This window comes from Oryx dammah, unplaced genomic scaffold (genome assembly GCF_014754425.2).
Source record: "Oryx dammah isolate SB20612 unplaced genomic scaffold, SCBI_Odam_1.1 HiC_scaffold_13, whole genome shotgun sequence".
NCBI classification, from domain to species: Eukaryota; Metazoa; Chordata; class Mammalia; order Artiodactyla; family Bovidae; genus Oryx; species Oryx dammah.
This window is the reverse complement of record NW_024070197.1, coordinates 14,995,240-15,014,970: the sequence shown is the minus strand read 5'-3', so window position 1 is coordinate 15,014,970 and position 19,731 is coordinate 14,995,240. Positions and strand designations below refer to the sequence as shown.

The following is a 19,731-nucleotide window of genomic DNA, read 5'->3' as shown; positions in this document are numbered from 1 at the left end:
TAAATCCAGCTTGAAAATCTGAAAGTTCACAGTTCATGTACTGTTGAAGCCTGACTTGGAGCATTACTTTGCTAGGGTGTGAGATGAGTGAAAGGGCAAAGCAGAAAGCTCTGAAAGAAAGGCAAAAGAGAAGCTAAAGGCAAAAGAGAAAAGGAAAAGTATACCTATTTGAATGTAGAGTTCCCAAGTAAAGCAAGGAGAGATAAGAAAGCCTTCCTAAGTGAACAACGTAAATAAATATAGAAAAACAATAGAATGAGAAAGACTAGAGATTTCTTCAAGAAAATTACAGATACCAAGGGAACATTTCATGCAAAAATGGAAGGAGAATTCTCACCTCTCAAAAGATCCCTAGTGATTAGACAATAAATGAGTCATATGTAACCTGCTAGGATCACCTGCCCCAGGAATGCCAGATACAGGATGTTTATTTGTGGCTCAGGGTACTGGAAGGGGAATATCAGGGAATCCAAGACCCCATTATAGAACCACACAGCTCAGGGGCCATGAGCTGATGAATTCCTTCATGAAGGGAAGGAGGAGGGAGAGGCAAGAAGATGAAGATGAGGGAGGATCACTCTGTACAACTATGATCTCCAACATGGATGTAACTGGACAACACCACACTAAGTTAAAAAGGCCAGACATGAAAGACCAGGATTGTATAATTCATTTATATGAAATGTGCTGAACTGGTAAATCCATGGAGACAGCAAGCATTTGATGTTATCAGGGGCTGAGGGGAAGGGCAAATGGGGAATGACTGCTAAAGGGCACCAGGTTTTCCTCTGGGTGATGAAAATGTTTGGAACTAGAGAGAGTAGTGGTGATGGTCAGGTTTGTGAATGAACTAAATACCACCAAATTATGCACTTTAAACTAGTTAGTTACATGATGTGAACTTCAGCCTCATTTTAAACTATCTCGTGGGCAGAAAGGAGCTGAGTGAAAAGTTTGAGCTCAAAAGCCAGGGACCCAGAGTGTGAATCTAGTTTCTCCACTCACTAACCAGATGACCTTGGAGCACTCTGGCCATTGCCTAGCTTCTGTTTACTCATCTGTAAGGTGTGCAAAATCAATTGAACCCACTTCAAGGGGCTACTGGAAGGAGGACTCAAGGGAGCTCATGGATGCGCAGATTAAGGAGCACAAGGTGATGAGAAAAGGAAGCTGTGGTTGTGTTGAAGAGAGGAGAAGTCACTTGGGGTGAGCTGTGGTGTCAGAGGCAGCAGTGGAGAGAGGTACTGAGCCATATTTTCCCATTTAGTCCCATTTTCTACACATAGAACACTGCTGAAATTCTATACATGGGGAAAGAAAAACACCTTCTTGAGTTTAGAAGAGCTGGGGAAGGATGGAAGGAGGTGAGACTGCAGATGGGACTTTCCCATGGAGGTGGCATCCATGGAGGGGAGAGATGCTGGCTCACAACACAGCCTGATCAGAGGCAGGAAGACAGGGAGAGAGTCCAGGGGCAGTTCTCTGGAGAGGCGGAGACACATGTGACCCGGGCATCCTTGATCACCTTCCCTCAGCCTCTTTGATGGGGCAGGAAGTGGATCTGGAACATCAAGGGAACTTTGCCCACCCCACTGTCCTGGGGAGTGAGGTCAATGTCTTCAGAGGTCTAGGGACTGGCCATGGAGAAGTTCTGGAGGATGGTGGTGAAGAAGAGGAGTAATTTTGTGTGGGAGATGCCTTTGCTGGGACAAATAGGCTTTCCGGTGAGCTCAGAGGTTCACAATGTGGACAATAGGTGCTTGCACATTCTTTGCCCTGTCACCTCCCAAAGCCCAGACACCTGTGTCCATTGCAACATATTTGTGTGAAATTGACTTTTAACCTGCCATTCAAGGTTGACTCCTAGCAAAGTCCCAGATCCTGTGAAAGTAGGTGTGTTTTGTTGGGTGGATGTAACTTTCTCATCTTTCCATGTCACTGTTTGTAGCATTTGTTTGATTTCCAAAAAGTTCAGTGGCTCCACAGAATGTAAGGAGATACTTCTGCTTGGATGTGTGTGTGAGTGTGTGTGCTTCCACATGGAGGTATGGGCATACTTCTGACTTGACATTTTTACTGTCTTTCATGTCTAATATGGGAAGAACAGTACCTATCTTGTAGGGCTATTATGAAGTAAAAGAAGTTAATGTTTGTTAAAATTCTTAGAATAACACTTGACCCACATCTAGGCCCATTTAGAAGTTAGGACACATGAACTTAGCAACACTCAGGGAAGAGCTCCCAAGTGATTATTCTGTAACTGGTTCTGCAACCAGGTTCTTCCAAAAGAGCCTGATTTCTGCTTCCTCCCACCCAGTCTTCCCCATCCCTTGGGCTCTGCAATCAGACACCCTTGGACTCTCTCTGCCTATGTTCATCTGCCTCAATCCTTTTTCCTGTCTATACCTCCTGTCAGGCACTGTTTCTTTCTATACTCTTTTCCTCTTCCTTGTTCTGCCTTCTTCAATCTTATTTAACTCACCTTCTCTGTCTATGCCAGTCTGATTCTGTCTGCAATGCTTTCTCATTTTGCAGTCTCCCTATTGAGTTCCCTTTTCTCTGCTTCAGTGTTTCTTCTTTGCTATTTATGTCAATCTCTCTTTCTCTCTCTCTGTCTTACCCTGTTTCTCTCCTTCGTCTTCCTCTTCTTCCTCTTCATCCTTCTCCTCCATCTACTTGTGTTACCTCACATCTCTCTCAATCTTTCTGCCAGTATTTCTCCTGTCTTTCTCTGACTCTGTCTTGTCTCTGTCTTTCTCTTATTATATCCTTATCTGTCTGTCTCTCTCTTTACTTGCCACATCTGTGCCTCTCTCTAAGTTTAGAAGAGGACTGTTGAATGGATAAACTGACTCTCATGCATCAACCCACATGTGCCCCCAGCTGAAGATCAACTGAAGGAGGAGGCCATTGCACTGGGCAGAGCTAGGGTTCCTGGGTCAGTGAAGTGGTTGGTAAAATTCAAGACTAGGGACTTGATGATAATGAAAACCACAATCACAGAAAACTAAACAAAATGAAAAGGCAGAGGATTATGCCTCAGATGAATGAACAAGATAAAACCCCAGAAATACATGGTGTATGTATACAATAGAATATTACTTAGCCTTTAAAAAAAATGAAATAATGCCATTTGCAGCAACATGGGTGTATCTAGAGATTGTCATACTGATTGGAGTTAGACAGAGAAGGAGAAATATCAGATGACACCCCTCATATGTGGAATCGAAAAAGAAATTATACAAATGAACTTACAAAACAAAAAGAGACTCACAGACTTCTGCTTGGATGAACAGAGAACAAATTTATGGTTGAGGAGGAGGATGCAGGGAAGGGATACTTAGGGAGTTTGGGACCTACATGTACACACTGCTATACTTAAAATGGATAACCAACAAGGACCTGCTGTATAGCACAAGGAACCCTGCTCAATGTTATGTGGCAGCCTGGATGGCACAGAAATTTGGAGAATGGATACATGTACACGTATGGCTGAGTCACTTCACTGTTCACCTGAAACAATCACAATCTTGTTTGTTTGTTAATTGGCTATGTGAAATTGAAAGTGTTAGTCACTCAGTCATGTCTGACTCTTTGTGACTCTGTGGACTGTAGCCCTCCAGGCTTCTCTGCCCGTGGAATTCTCCAGGCAAGAATACTGGAGTGAGTGGCCATTTCCTTCTCCAGGGGATCTTCCCAACTCAAGGATTGAACCTGGGTCTCCCACACTGGAGGCAGATTCTTCATCTTGTGAGTCACCAGGGATACCCCAATACAAAGTAAAAAGTTAAAAAAAAAAAAAAGAATAAAGGTGGAAAATGCTTCAGCAAGGAAATGAAACAGATGTGGAACCTGGGACCCTTCACTGTAGTGTTACAATGTTTGTGTGTGGACATACCTCTCCACAGTAGACAAAAGGTAGAACAATCAACATGTCAATCAACTGATGAAAGAAGACACAAAATGTATTTCCACACAATGAAATACTAGTCAGCCAATAACAAATGACATACTAATATCTGCTACAATGTCGATGAACCTTGAAAACATTATGGTAAATGAAAGAGCCAGAGATAGTCACTTATTCTCCTCTGTCCATGGGATTCTCCAGGCAAGAGTACTGGAGTGGGTTGCCATTTACTTCTCCAGTAAGCTTGGATCTAAATCTTGCCCTCCTTTGGTGCCTCAGTTATCCTAACTGTGCTAGGGACGATAGTGCTTGCATGCTGAGTTGCTTCAGCATGTCTAACTCTTTGCAACCCTAAGTACTGTAGCCCACTAGGCTCCTCTGTCCATGGGATTCTCCAGGCAAGAATACTGCAATGGATTGCCATGACTTCCTTCAGAGGATCTTCCCAACCCAGGGATCAAACTCAGTCTCTTATGTCTCCTGCATTGGCAGGTGGGTTCTTTACCACTTGTGCCACCTGGGAAGCCCAGGGGTAGTGGTAGCACTAAGTTTTGAAGATATTTCTTGACCCTGAAATATTGTCAGTCAACAGAGTGGGCCATCTGGGGAGGAGTGGTGACTATAGCAGGAGATGAAGGAGAGACCAGAGAAGAGACTTCCACCAACAGAGGGAGCAGAGAGGAGTCAGGAACCTGCACATGTTAATTTTGAACAGAGGCAGGGGCTGGATGGAAGGACTCCGAGGGGAATTGCTCTGCTTCTCACCATCCCCTTCCCCTGCGGGGCAGGAAGCAGATCTGGAACACAGAGGGTGGCCTCCCTGCCACATTTGCCCACAGCATGAGATCATTGTCTTCTGGGGTCTTGGGAGAATCCAAGGAGAAGTTCTGCAGAGGGAGGTCAAGCAGAGGAAGAGCTCTGAGCGGGCCAACCTCTCACCAGACAGAAGCATTTTCCTGAGGATGTAAGGGAGGGAGAGTCAGTGGGCGGAGTCCTGCAGAGCACTTGGTTGCTCCACCCCCACAATTCTGAGGTATTTGCTTACTCCTACATGTGAGGTTGGAGAAGGCAATGGCAACCCACTCCAGTACTCTTGCCTGGAAAATCCCATGGATGGAGGAGCCTGGTGGGCTGCAGTCCATGGGGTCGTTAAGAGTCGGACACGACTGAGTGACTTCACTTTGACTTTTCACTTTCATGCGTTGGAGAAGGAAATGGCAACCCACTCCAGTGTTCTTGCCTGGAGAATCCCAGGGATGGGGGAGCCTGATGGGCTGCCATCTATGGGGTCACACCAAGTCGGACACGACTGAAGTGACTTAGCAGCACATGTGAGGTACTTCTGATCCTATTGTTCTCAATACTAACACACCTCTGTGTGTGTGTGTGTGTGTATTTGCCTCCACGATGGAGGGGTATCTACATGTTCTAAGTCCTTCCTCTTCTCAGCCTATCTCATATGGCGCCCTCCTCTGTTCCTGCTGGAACCTAGTTTTTTCCCTTCTGGAGTTCTCTGTCTCTCTGTGTGTGCCTTTATGTGTTAACTATAATCTCAACTAAGCCAATTTATGAGAAAATGGGAAAACAATGGAGAAATCTGTGGCAGCGTGGCCTGGGTATGAGGACCATGGGAGAGAGGTAGAGAGAGATGAAACCTCTGGTCTGTCCTGGAGTAGGTGGGCACTTGGCTGTTCAAATGGTGACCCACTTCTGATCAGTGGATGCACAACCTCGCTCTAAGTTTCTGAGTGTCCGCACTCTTTTGGTCACCTTGATCCTCCTCCCAGCCCCCTGGTCCTGCCCACAATTAGCAATTAACCAAATAAGCCTCCCAGACCCATGCCCAGACCCATGGGCTCCCAACCTGTGGAGATTCTGACTGCTCATGCCCACATCATGCTTTAAAAACTTTGACCAGGACCACATCCACTCTTGCCCCCATCTTTCTTTTCTTTCTTTCTTTCTTTTTTTTTTTTTTTTATAAATTGATTTATTTTAATTGAAGGCTAATTACTTTACAGTATTGTAGTGGTTTTGCCATACATTGACATGAGAGTCAGAGCCACGGTTCTGACTGTCAAAACCACCCCTCATATCTCCCTATAAGATGGGTTCAACTTCCACAAAAGCATCCATGCAGGTGGAGCCCTTAGTATCTCAGTTGACTTCAACACAGGCTATGTCCACCGGAATAACTAAGGGTGAGAGCAATGTGTCCTTGGGCTGGGCTAAAGTTTCGCCTGCATCCTGTTGACCCACAGTCTCATGGGAAGGAAAGGAGCCCAAAGAGTTGCCTTGTGTGTGTGTGGCAAAGTTAATTACTGTTCATTAGTATTCATAGCTCATCTCTGAGTACATAAACATCTCTGCCACATTGAACTTGGATGGTATTTTCTTTGTCCAGTGAAGCAAGGGCTCAGTTTTGCTTGTCATGCTGTTTTCTCTGTGTCTAATATGTAGGATAGAGCCTTCATTAGCTCCCATTCTATAAGACTCTCAAGGCCTGGGATGAGCATGTTGCATGCACAGGAAAATAACCTTTTGATTTTAAGTCACTGAGATGTTCAGAGTGTTTATCACACCTTAGCCCTGCCCTGACCTCCATAGACCATGTCTTCCTATGGGGCCTTGAGCCAGTCCCCTGTCCCCTGAAGTCTCTCTTGTTCTTAGCTCCTATCAAATGATCAAATTATTTTTTCCTTTGACCACTTAAATAATTTGATCATTTGATAGGAGATGAGAAAACTATCAGTAATACTCAATATAACACCCTGGTAAAAAAATTTTAAAAAGAAGAACTTGTTGTAAAATAGAAACAAGATATTTCCTTAATTTGATTTACAATTGATAAAAACACATGGTAGAATAGCCATAAAATATTTAGAATACATGATAGCCAGCATTAATCTTAATGGAGAAAATAAAAACATTCTCCTTAAAGTTAGGAATTAGAGGAGATTGCTCACTATCAGTACTATTTCTTCTCATGATCCAGAAGTGTTAGGAAAACATGATATGTGACTTTAGTCTAAGAAACATTTAAGTCAAATTATCATCATTTACAGATGTTAACACTATTTATTTGGAAAAGACAAGAGATAAATGAAAAACTGTTAATTATAAAAATAATATAAGGAATTTGTTCAGTTAAGACAGAAATATGCACCCCAAAACTTCAGTGGATTTCTGATATACATATTAAAACAATTTAAAATACATTAGAAGAGTGCTCTGTGCTGAAATGTGTCCTCCCCAAATTTATACATTGCAGCCTTAACCCCCAAAGTGATATTTTGAGAAGGAATCTTGAAACGTAGTTAGGTTTAAATGCCTTCATTAGGGTGGAGCCTCCAAGAAGGAAGAGGATTCTTATAAGAAGAGGAAGGACTACCAGAACCCTCACTCTGCCATGCGAGGCCACACAAGATGGTGGCCGTGTGCAAGTCAGAAAGAGAGACCTCACCAGAACCTGACCATGCTGGGTCCCTGATCTCAGACTTGTGGTGATTTGTGGCAATAATTATTTCCATAACTGTGAGAAAATAATTTATTTTGCCTAAGCCATCCAGTCTATGGTATTTTTAAAATAGCAGCCCACAGCCTGAGCTGAAAAAGAGTCTCTACAAACAATAGCCACAATCTCCTCCCATGTTCCTTAGGAATAAATTTGGAAAGAAATAGGCAAAGCCTAGTTTAAAGAAAGTTCAAGATGCCACCAATAATAGAAGAACTAAATGGACACTATCTTGTGTCTAGGATATAGTAAATATTTAGATTTGTCAAAGATATCTGAGTCAAACTACCAATTTGGTGAATTCTAATAAAATCCAAATCGAATTTTTCTGAGACTTTGACAAAATAATTCTAAAGTATTCTGAAGAACAATAAAATGTGTTACAATAACAAAGAAGAGTATGGTGTCCATAAAATACTAAAACATATGTACAGGTATAATAAGTCAAATAATATTATATAGCTAGAAAAGACAGATTAGACAATGACTGTAGAGGTGGGTCACTATAAAAAACAAACAGAGGTAGACCTAAGGAGATTAAATTTTTTCAGTTGAAGGAATTTCAAGTCAGTAGCTAAAAGTTGAATTACTTGATAGGTGATTGAATCAAGGTAACTGCACAACCCTGGGAGTGAATATTCCTTAAATTTATGTGCCCTGAGCACCAACGGATCTCACTCTAACCTGGCTCATATTTTAAATATGAAACTCTTTTTTGTCTTCACTTATATTATAAAAATTCCCCCTTGTTTCCAATATAAAAATTAGAATAGTTATTTGAGTTTTCAAAGAAAAACTGTAAACATCTTTCCACTCCTGGCACATAGCAGGTGCTCAATAACGGATCATTTCTTTGTCTGTTCTGTGTGTGCAAGAAGTGTGTGTCTGCATCTGTCTCTTTTAGGTAAAGAGATTATCACTGATTTTGTCTCCATTATCTCCTCTATTGTACCATATCCCTTCCCTTCGCCTCACACTATCTCTCTCTCTGTAGATGTTTTCCTTTCTTTTTCCTCCAGAATCCTCACGTTTTCCCAAAATGTTCACCAAGTGTTTGGGGCTGAACTGAATCAGAAAGTCACACACAGAGTGTGAGTGAGCAGGCATTCCCTCGAGGAAGAAAGAGCATGACTTACCCATGGAGAATGGAATGAAGACTTCTGACTTTCTGAAGTTGCCCTGTGCATCCAGGAAGAAGCCAGGGTAGAAGGCATCTGGCTCTGAAAGTGGTGTGTGTCTTGGAGGGCAGAGCTCAGGATGGTGTACACGGTAATGTCCTAAGAGGACATCAAAGACAAGTGGACCCAAATGGCCATCAACAAAGAGTGGCTGAATCCATTATGGTGCCTCCACAGCTGACAATGAGCTTCACCCACTGTGTGGCTCTATAGTTGGTGGCAGAAATGTTGAAATGACTCCCCCATTTGGTTACTAGTGTCCAATCCCTCAAGGTATCCCGACGAATCACCCTGACCCTCATCCCCAAGACATCTTGGTCTTCTTTATGATCCATCAACTGAAAGGCTCACATCTGACTCAACAGAGCCCTATAAAGAGCTGACTCCAGGACTGGGGCCAGAATATAACCTGATGGGTGCTGTTTATTCAGTTCAGTTCAGTTCAATCATTCAGTCGTGTCCAACTCTTTGCGATCCCATGAACTGCAACACGCCAGGCCTCCCTGTCCATCACCAACTCCCAGAATCCACCCAAACACATGCCCATTGAGTCAGTGATGCCATCCAACCATCTCATCCTCTGTCATCCCCTTCTCCTCCTGCCCTCAATCTTTCCCAGCATCAGGGTCTTTTCCAATGAGTCAGCTCTTTGCATCACGTGGTCAAAGTATTGGAGTTTCAGCTTTAGCATCAGTCCTTCCAATGAACACCTAGGACTGATCTCCTTTAAGATGGATTGGTTGGATCTCCTTGCTGTCCAAGGGACTCTCAAGAGTTCTCCAACACCACAGTTCAAAAGCATCAATTCTTTGGTGCTCAGATTTCTTCACAGTCCAACTCTCACATCCATACATGACCACTGGAAAAACCATCACCTTGACTAGATGGACCTTTGTTTGCAAAGTGATGTCTCTGTTTTTTAATATGCTGTCTAGGTTGGTCATAACTTTCCTTCCAAGAAGTAAGCATCTTTTAATTTCATGGCTGCAATTACCATCTGCAGTGATTTTGGAGCCCAGAAAAATAAAGTCAGCCACTGTTTCCACTGTTTCCCCATCTATTTGCCAAAAATACACAGAAGAACTGTGCAAAAAGATCTTCACGACCCAGATAATCACGATGGTGTGATCATTCATCTAGAGCCAGACATCCTGGAATGTGAAGTCAAGTGGGCCTTAGAAAGCATCACTACGAACAAAGCTAGTGGAGGTGATGGAATTCCAGTGGAGCTATTTCAAATCTTAGAAGATGATGCTGTGAAAGTGCTTCACTCAATATGCCAGCAAATCTGGAAAACTAAGCAGTGGCCACAAGACTGGAAAAGGTCAGTTTTCATTCCAATTCCAAAGAAAGGCAATGCCAAAGAATGCTCAAACTACTGCACAATTGCACTCATCTCACATGCTAGTAAAGTAATGCTCAAAATTCTGCAAGCCAGGCTTCAGCAATACGTGAACCATGAACTTCCTGATGTTCAAGCTGGTTTTAAAAAAGGCAGAGGAACCAGAGATGAAATTGTCAACATCTGCTGGATCATGGAAAAAGCAAGAGAGTTCCAGAAAAACATCTATTTCTGCTTTATTGACTATGCCAAAGCCTTTGACTGTGTGGATCACAATAAACTGGAAAATTCTGAAACAGATGGGAATACCAGACCACCTGACCTGCCTCTTGAGAAATCTGTATGCAGGTCAGGAAGCAACAGTTAGAACTGGACATGGAACAACAGACTGGTTCCAAATAGGAAAAGGAGTACTTCGAGGCTGTATATTGTCACCCTGCTGATTTAACGTATATGCAGAATACATCATGAGAAACGCTGGACTGGAAGAAACACAAGCTGGAATCAAGATTTCCGGGAGAAATATCAATAACCTCAGATATGCAGATGACACCACCCTTATGGCAGGAAGTGAAGAGGAACTAAAAAGCCTGTTGATGAAAGTGAAAGAGGAGAGTGAAAAATTGGCTTAAAGCTCAACTTTCAGAAAACGAAGATCATAGCATCTGGTCCCATCACTTCATGGGAAATAGATGGGGAAACAGTGGAAACAGTGTCAGACTTTATTTTTTTGGGCTCCAAAATCACTGCAGATGGTGATTGCAACCATGAAATTAAAAGACGCTTACTCATTGGAAGAACAGTTATGACCAACCTAGATAGGCATGTTCAAAAGCAGAGACATTACTTTGCCGACTAAGGTCTGTCTAGTCAGCGCTGTGGTTTTTCCAGTAGTCATGTATGGATGTGAGAGTTGAACTGTGAAGAAGGCTGAGAGCCGAAGAATGGATGCTTTTGAACTGTGGTGTTGGAGAAGACTCTTGGGAGTTCCTTGGACTGCAAGGAGATCCAACCAGTCAATTCTGAAGGAGATCAACCCTGGGATTTCTTTGGAAGGAATGGTGCTAAAGCTGAAACTCCAGTACTTTGGCCACCTCATGCGAAGAGTTGACTCATTGGAAAAGACTTTGATGTGGGGAGGGATTGGGGGCAGGAGGAGAAGGGGACAACAGAGGATGAGATGGCTGGATGGCATCACTGACTCGATGGACGTGAATCTGAGTGAACTCCGGGAGTTGGTGATGGACAGGGAGGCCTGGCGTGCTGCGATTCATGGGGTTGCAAAGAGTCAGACACAACTGAGTGACTGAACTGAAGCACTTGCCGGAACAGATGTTGTCCTCCATCAGTTTGAACAGACATAGGCCTCTGACTAATCAGAACAAACTCGGATCTGTGCCTCTCAGAACTGGGGGAAGGAGTGAGATCCATCTCAGAGTAAGCTTACTGGACCATGTGTTAACTTCTTCGTCATAATCTCTTTAAAGGCATTCCAAAAGGAAGGCTTCGAGAGGATTAGGAAGGAATAGAGAGGAGGGATTGGACCATGGACTGCTTGCTAATGCTTAGGGAAGTATTTCAACATTTAAAGAACACATACATCCCTCATAAAGATACTAGCTCAATGTCAGTAGTGTGTCCATCACTCTCTTTCCGGCTCTCACTCCCCCCGAGTCCAGGGCAGCCCTTGCCTTGTCCATATTTAACAACTGGTATGGCACTTGTCAGACCAATCAGAACAGACATTCGCCTCTATCAATCTGAATATACATAGAGCTTGACCGATCAGAACAGACTTGACTCTGTCCCATCTGGGAGAAGGAGAGAGCTGTGTCTCAGAAAAGCTTACTGGACACATGTTAACTGCTTACCATCTCTTTAAAGGCTGCTGGAAGGAAGTGTTGAGGGGGTATAGGAAGGAATGGTGGGGGGCTCTGCTGAGAGGTTGGATCTTTGGCTTTCTTGCTAATCCTTAGGGAAGTATTTCAACATTTAAAGAACATGTACATCACACCCAAAGATATTAGTTCAATGTCAGTACGATTTCCATCACTGTCTTTCCCATCCCCAATGCCCATCGGGGGCAGGCCTTGCCTTGTCCATGAAGAGTAGGAAGGAATCAATGAAGTCCTTAGGGCCACTGAAGGCTAGCATCTTCTGGTGCCTCTCCCTGTTCTCAGTGATAAAATCTTTCACTTCTTCAGTCATGCTGTACAAGCGGGTGTGTGTGCCAGGAAAGTGTTTCAAGATGCCTGGGAAGATTTCAAACACCTACAGGGCAACAGACAAGGCGCAGAATCCATTGTGTTCACTGGGCTGGTTCTGTGAGTGTTGATGCTCTGAGCTGCACACACAGCAACATCCAAAGGGCATAATTCACCCTGTGGACTTGGAGGGTGTACCTCCCACCTGCGTGCATGCACACACGCACACACACACATACACACTCACACACACCCCAAAAACACGCACACACAGACACATGCAAACAGTGCATAGATCCCTGCACCCAGCTTCAGTCACTCTCACATCTGCTGAGGTTTCTTCTCTTGAAGCCGTCCTTGTCCAAGGCCTGATTATGACCCCTGAACTGATGGATGGCCTCCCCTGGGAGGGGACAGGGGTTGTACCTTCTGTGTTTAGTGTTCAGGACAGAAAGTATTTGATCTCTTCCTGGGGTCCACCCACCCTAATTGCTGGCCCACCATGCATTTGATTCCTCACCTGGGTATAGGAGGAGTAGAGAATGATGAAGATTTCATTCATTAAATGTAGCAGCCATAATAATCTAGGGTCCTGGTAATTAAAGTGCTCACCAAGGACAACGGAGCAGATGATGTTGGCACTGATGGAGTTAAAGAGGAAGTGGGGATCCAGGTAGGCCCCTGAGGAGAGAGGTCTGTCATGGGGGAGGGGTCCCCTGCACAGTCCTGATTGGCTCTGACCTGGCCGGTGCCATCTCATCCTAGCTCCTTTGATTAGTTTGTCTTTCTCTTGGTTGACTCAGCTTTTATCGGTTTCTAAGATTTCTTTCTGAAAGTCTACACCTCGGGGTCTCTTGTTGATTTTCTTGGTCAGTGTCTTGGGCTGACTTTCTCTGGTCTTTTCATTCACTCTTTCAGACTCACTCCTTCTTCTCTGTTCTCTTGCCACATCTTTGTAGCCCCTCTCCTTAACCTCATTGACATTCTGTGTTCCCCTGACTTTAATAACTCCCTACTCCCTTTACGTTTTGCTTTCACTTCTCCTTGCAGTTTCTGTTCCTAGATTTATTGTGTCACCTTCTCCATATCTCTCTGTCTTGCTTTTGCTGTGTTTCTCTCTGTCTATGGTCTCTGTGCTTCTGTCTACTTTCTCTGTCTCTCCCTCTCTCTTTGCTAGTCTCTGTCTCTCTCTGTTTTTCCTCATTCTCTTTCTCTTTTCTGTCTCTATCTCCTTCTCCTCTCTTTATCTGAACCTGTTTCTGCCTCTCTCTGTCTTTGTCTCTAGATCTCTCTTTATCAGTCACAAGCCCTCTCCCTCACTCTCTCACCGTATCTTAACCCCACCTTCACCCAGCCCACACTCACCCTGGGATTTCCGAAGCTCCTCCACCAGACACTGAGCCTCCTCCTTGATTCGTTCCTCACTACTCCACTTCCCCATCCCAAAGTCCTTCATGGTGGTCACAGAGAATTGCCGTAGAACCTTCCATGACTTCCCACTGGCAAGACCCACACCTGATGGTGGGGCATGGAGGGAAGGTTTTGAAGGCACATGGGATAGTCCCTCCTCCTCTCCTTAATCCTCACCCTCCTCCCCCACTCACCTGTTCCCTGGAAGACAGGGTCAATGATGGCGATGTGCCCTCGGCCAGAGAACGCCTTGGCCTGATCCACCAGGGCCTCCCTCATTGCTTCATACCCCCACAGGATGACAGTGGGCTGAGACCTAAGGTAGACGGTAAAGACATCCCTGTATTTCTCCTGAAGCTGTGAGGCAGAGTCCAGGACTCACTCTCTGACTCAAGGAAAGGATCTCCACTTCACCCCCACGTCACACCTCCCAGTTAACCTAAACTGCAGACTGCAGCCCCAACAGGGAAGAGCTGAGACTGGAACTCTGTGGTCTCCTCCGAGCCTCACATACCACCTGATCCCAAGCATCTCCCTCTCTTGGCTTTGCCCTGAGACCTCTCAGTTTTGCTTTTAAAAATTACAGAGACTCCCCACATCCAAGCTATAGCATCTCTCCCTCCTAACCTACACAGCATCACAGCTCAAAGTCTCATGTCTATTCGAATGTCTCTCTCCAAAGGAAACCCTCCTACACTGTTGGAGAGAATGTAAATTGGTGTAACCAGTATGGGGAACAGTATGGATGTTCTTTAGAAAACAAAAAAATATAGTTACCATATGACCCAACAATCCCGTTCTTGGACATATGTCCAGAAAAAACATAAGTCAAAAAGACTGAGAACTTCCAGATGTACAAGCTGGGTTTAGAAAAGACAGAGGAACAAGACATCAAATTGCCACTGGATTATAGAAAAAGCAAGGGAATTCCAGAAAAGCATCTACTTCTGCTGACTGTGTGGATCACAATAAACTGTGGAAAATTCTAAAAGAGATGGGAATACCAGACCACCTGACCTGCCTCTTGAGAAACCTATATGCAGGTCAGAAGCAACAGTTAGAACTGGACATGGAACAATAGACTGGTTCCAAATAGGAAAAGGAGTACGTTGAGGCTGTATATTGTCACCCTGCTTATTTAACTTCTATGCAGAGTACATCATGAGAAATGCTGGGCTGGAAGAAGCACAAGCTGGAATCAAGATTGCCAGCAGAAATATCAATAACCTCAGATATGCAGATGACACCACCCTTATGGCAGGAAGTGAAGAGGAACTAAAAAGCCGTTGATGAAAGTGAAAGAGGAGAGTGAAAAAGTTGGCTTAAAGCTCAACATTCAGAAAACGAAGATCATGGCATCTGGTTCCATCACTTCATGGCAAATAGATGGGGAAACAGTGTCAGACTTTATTTTGGGGGGCTCCAAAATCACTGCAGATGGTGATTGCAGCCATGAAATTAAAAGACACTTACTCCTTGGAAGGTAAGTTATGACCAATCTAGACAGCATATTGAAAAGCAGAGACATTACTTTGCCAACAAAGGTCCATCTAGTCAAGGCTATGGTTTTTCCTGTGGTCATGTATGGATGTGAGAGTTGGACTGTGAAGAAAGCTGAACACCAAAAAATTGACGCTTTTGAACTGTGGTGTTTGAGAAGACTCTTGAGAGTCCCTTGGACTGCAAGGAGATCCAACCAGTCCATTCTAAAGGAGATCAGTCCTAGGTGTTCATTGGAAGGACTGATGCTAAAGCTGAAACTCCAATACTTTGGCCTCCAATACTTTGGCCACTCTTTCTGCCATAAGGGTGGTGTCATCTGCATATCTGAGGTTATTGATATTTCTCCCAGCAATCTTTATTCCAGCTTGTGCTTCTTCCAACCCAGCATTTCTCATGATGTACTCTGCACATAAGTTAAATAAGCAGGGTGACAATATACAGCCTTGATGTACTCCTTTTCCTATTTGGAACCAGTCTGTTGTTCCATGTCCAGTTCATGGACACCAGGGTCTTGGAAAAGACCGTGATGCTGGGAGGGATTGGAGGCAGGAGGAGAAGGGGACAACAGAGGATGAGATGGCTGGATGGCATCACCGACTCAATGGACATGAGTTTGAGCAAACTCCGGGAGTTGGTGATGGATAGGGAGGCCTGATGTTCTGCGATTCATGGGGTCGCAAAGAGTTGGACACGACTGAGTGACTGAACTGAACTGAACTAAGTAGGTATATAAGTGAAGTTAAGTGAAGTGAAACTCGCTCAGTCATGTCTGACTCTTTGCAACCCCATAGACTACAGTCCATGGAATTCTCTAGGGCAGAATACTGGAGTGGGTAGCCTTTCCCTTCTCCAGGGGATCTTCCCCACTGAGGGATCGAACTCAGGTTTCCTACATTGCAGGTGGATTCTTTACCAGCTGAGCCACAAGGGAAGCCCAGTAGGTGTTTAACTTCCTGTTAAAGACTAGCATGGAGACACTTTTTCTGCCCCCTTCTGGTGTCTATGTCAGAAGTTTTCTCTATCTCTTTTATACTTTAATAAAACTTTATTACACAAAAGCTCTGAGTGATCAAGCCTTGTCCCTGGCCCTGATTGAATTCCTCTCCTCCAGAGGCCAAGAATCCCAGCATCTTTCACGGCTCAGCAACAACCTTTCAATATAAATAACTATAGATATGTCGATGATACAACCCTAATGGTAGAAAGCAAAGAGGACCTAAAGAGCCTCTTGATGGAAGTGAACTAAGAGAGTAAAAAGCAGGCTTAAAACTCAATATTTAAAAATCTAAGATCATGGCATCTGGTCTCATCACTTCATCACAAATAGATGGGGAAAAAATGGAAGCAGTGACAGATTTTCTCTTCTTGGCCTCCAAAATTACTGTGGATGGCCTCTGCAGCCATGAAATTTGAAGATGCTTTCTTCTTGGAAGAAAAGCTATGACAGACCTAGACAGCGTATTAAAAAACAAAGACATCACTTTGCCAAAAAAGGTCTGTATTGTCAAAGCTATGATTTTTCCAGTGGTCATGTATGGATATGAAAGTTGGACCATAAGAAAACTGAGCTCCAAAGAATTGATGCTTTTGAATTGTGGTGCTGGAGAAGACTCTTGAGTCCCTTGGAATGCAAGGAGATGAAACCAGTCAATCCTAAGGGAAATCAACCCTGAACATCCATTGGAAGGACTGATGCTAAAGCTAAAGTTCCAATACTTTGGCCACCTGAGGCAAAGAGCCAATTCTTTGGAAGAGACCCCGATGATGGGAAAGATGAATGGCAAAATGAGAAGAGGGTGGCAAAAGATGAGATGGTTGGATGCAATCAGTGATTGCATCACTGATTCAATGAACATGAACTTGGGCAAACTCCAGAAGATAATGAGGGACAGGGAGGCCTGGCATGCTGCAGTCCATGGGGTCGCAGAGTCAGACACTATTTGGCAACTGAACAACAGATAAAATAGATAACTTATAAGAACACACTGTATAGCACAGGGAACTCTACTGAATACTTGGTAATGACCTATATGGCATTGCAATTTAAAAGAGAGTGGATATATGTATATATACGGCTGATTCAATTTGCTGTACAGCAGAAACTAATACAATATTGTACAAATCAACTGTACTTCAATAAAAATTAATTAAAATTGAAAAACAAAAATAGAGTCACAAATATAGAAAACAAACATATGTTTACCAAGGAATAACAAATGGGAGGGATAAATTGAGACTAGGATTAACATATACACACTACTCTAGATATGCTTCTAATGAGCAGTCATGTTTAAAAACAACTGGACTATTTGATGATCTACTTTTATCTAATTTGTTTCACTTTTTCTATTTCATATCCAGTGCTCCCATTTCATTTCATTCATGTTCTTCAATTTCTCCATCTCCTTTTTAATCTTTTTTCTCAAAGCTTATCAAGTGTAGTAGAAAAGCTTTTGTATGTATATGTATATCTGTATAATATGTATAATATATATATTTTTGAAAACTTGTGACTTTTTGCCTAAGCTAAAAAATTATGGCATTTTGATTCTACTTGTTTGACTTAGTATGAATAGAATGCTAGATTTCTAATTAAAAGATAGATTGCAAGAAGCAACAAAAGTTTACTGTATAGCATAGGGAACTATAGTCAATATTTTGTAATAACCAATGATGAAAAATAGTTTCAAAAGCAGTATATGTGTATCTGTATAATTGAATCACTTTGCTGTGCACCTGAAACATTGTAAGTCAACTATACCTCAATAAAATATAACATATACACACTAGTATAAAAAATAGATAACTAACAAGAAACTACTGTAGAGTACAGGGAACTCTACTCAATACTCCATAATAACCTAACCTATTTGGAAAATTTTTTTAAAAGAGTGGATATATGTGTATGCATAAGTGATTCATTTTGCTGTACAGCAGAAACTAACACAACATTATAAATCAATTATACTTCAATAAAAATTAATTACAAAATACTGCACAAGAGGCAACCCACTCCAGTGTTCTTGCTTGGAGAATCCCAGGGATGGGGGAGCCTGGTGGGCTGCCATCTATGGGGTCGCACAGAGTCGGACACGACTGAAGCGACTTAGCAGCAGCAGCACAAGAGACATTAAGGATGAATTCTTCCACCAGACCATTCAAAGTATTGATAATTATTATCATCTATCTTTATTATGACTACTTTTGAACACTCATTTGGCATGTATTATTAAACTGTACTGGGGACTATATTAAAAGTCTTAAAAAAAAAAAAAAAAAGAACAAGATACATGAGCCCAATGTGATTGCAGCAATATTTACAATAGCCAAGACAGGGAAGTAACATAAATGTGTATTGATGGAGGATTGGTAAAGAAAATATGTTACTTATATACAGTGGAATATTACCCAGCCATTAACAAAAAAGAAATAAGGCCATTTCCAACAACATGGTTGAACCTAGAGATTATCATAGTAAGTGAAGTTAGACAAAGAAAGACAAATGTATAATAGCACTCATATAGAATCTAGTTTTTTTTAACAAACAAATCATACAAATGAACTTATTTACAAACAGTAACAGAGTCACAGATGTAGAAAACGAATGTATGGTTACTGAAGAGGAAACATGGGTGGTGGGGTGGGATAAATTAGAAGCTTGGGATTAATATACACACACTAAAAAATACATTCATATACACTATTATATACTAAGTAGATCACCAACAAAGACCTACTTGTATAATACAGGGAACTCGACTCAGTATTCTGTAATAACCTATACGGATAAAGAATCAGAAAAAGAATAAACATATGTATACATATATATATATATATATAAAACTGGATCACTTTTCTGTACACCTGACTAATGCAACACTGTGAATCAACTCTACTCCAATAAATTTTAAAAATAAAATCAGTACAATATTGTAAACCAGTTATCCTCCAAACAAAAATAAATAATTAAAAGAAATTTTCTTTTTTAATTTCTCTTTCCACCCAACCTTGTCTTCACTCCTTCTCATAAGAATTCTGGTAGCTTCTCTATTGTGTATCTAGGGCCAGATCATGGCTGGAAGAAGACAGTCCCCAAGGGGGTCTGGGAAGTCACACCAGAACTTGACCCCCAGCTCCCTTGCTGCCTCTAAGCTGTTTTCCATCCACCCACCTCCTTTTCCTCCCACCCCTCACCTGCCCTTTCCATCTCACCGCCTGCAATGACTTGAGGAAGCCCTTGTGGTCCATTTGCAAGACATTTCCCAGGAAGGGCAGAGGCCAGGGTCCGGGGAGGGCGGGGGGAGGTGGAGGAGGTGGACCCGGGAGGCAGTGGGGACCCAGAGGAGCAGGAGGCCAATGAAGAGAATGAGGAGCAGGATGGTGGAGAGAGCCACGGTTCGTGCCTACCTTCGATCCTGCTGTCTCTCTTAAAGGCAGTCTGCTCCACTGTTTGTTATTTTGCCCTATGGGTGGTGAAGATGTGCCAGGATCCTACCTTGGCAGAGCTCCTGCTAACTCTCCAGAGACAAGAGGGAGCCCAAAGTTTGCAGGGGCTGCAGAGGCCATGAAGTTTATCATCGCAGCGGATCCTAAGCCAGCTACCCACGGGCCCCTGATGGGCTGGAGGTGTCTTGGTGGGTGATGCCCTTGAACGGAGAGCACATTCCCCC

The 19,731-nt window shown here is 43.1% G+C and overlaps 1 protein-coding gene across 1 annotated transcript; it reads right to left on the bottom strand.

Moving 5' to 3' along the window:
- Window positions 1-1,627: 1,627 nt before the first annotated feature.
- On the bottom strand, window positions 1,628-19,725 carry LOC120873274 (cytochrome P450 2B4-like). Its single transcript, XM_040254087.1, is given in 9 exon segments — window positions 1,628-1,703; window positions 4,676-4,797; window positions 12,039-12,215; window positions 12,669-12,829; window positions 13,514-13,663; window positions 13,753-13,915; window positions 19,274-19,369; window positions 19,372-19,464; window positions 19,672-19,725. Coding segments are annotated over 9 exon segments (1,092 nt in total).
- Between the last annotated feature and the right edge of the window lie 6 nt (window positions 19,726-19,731).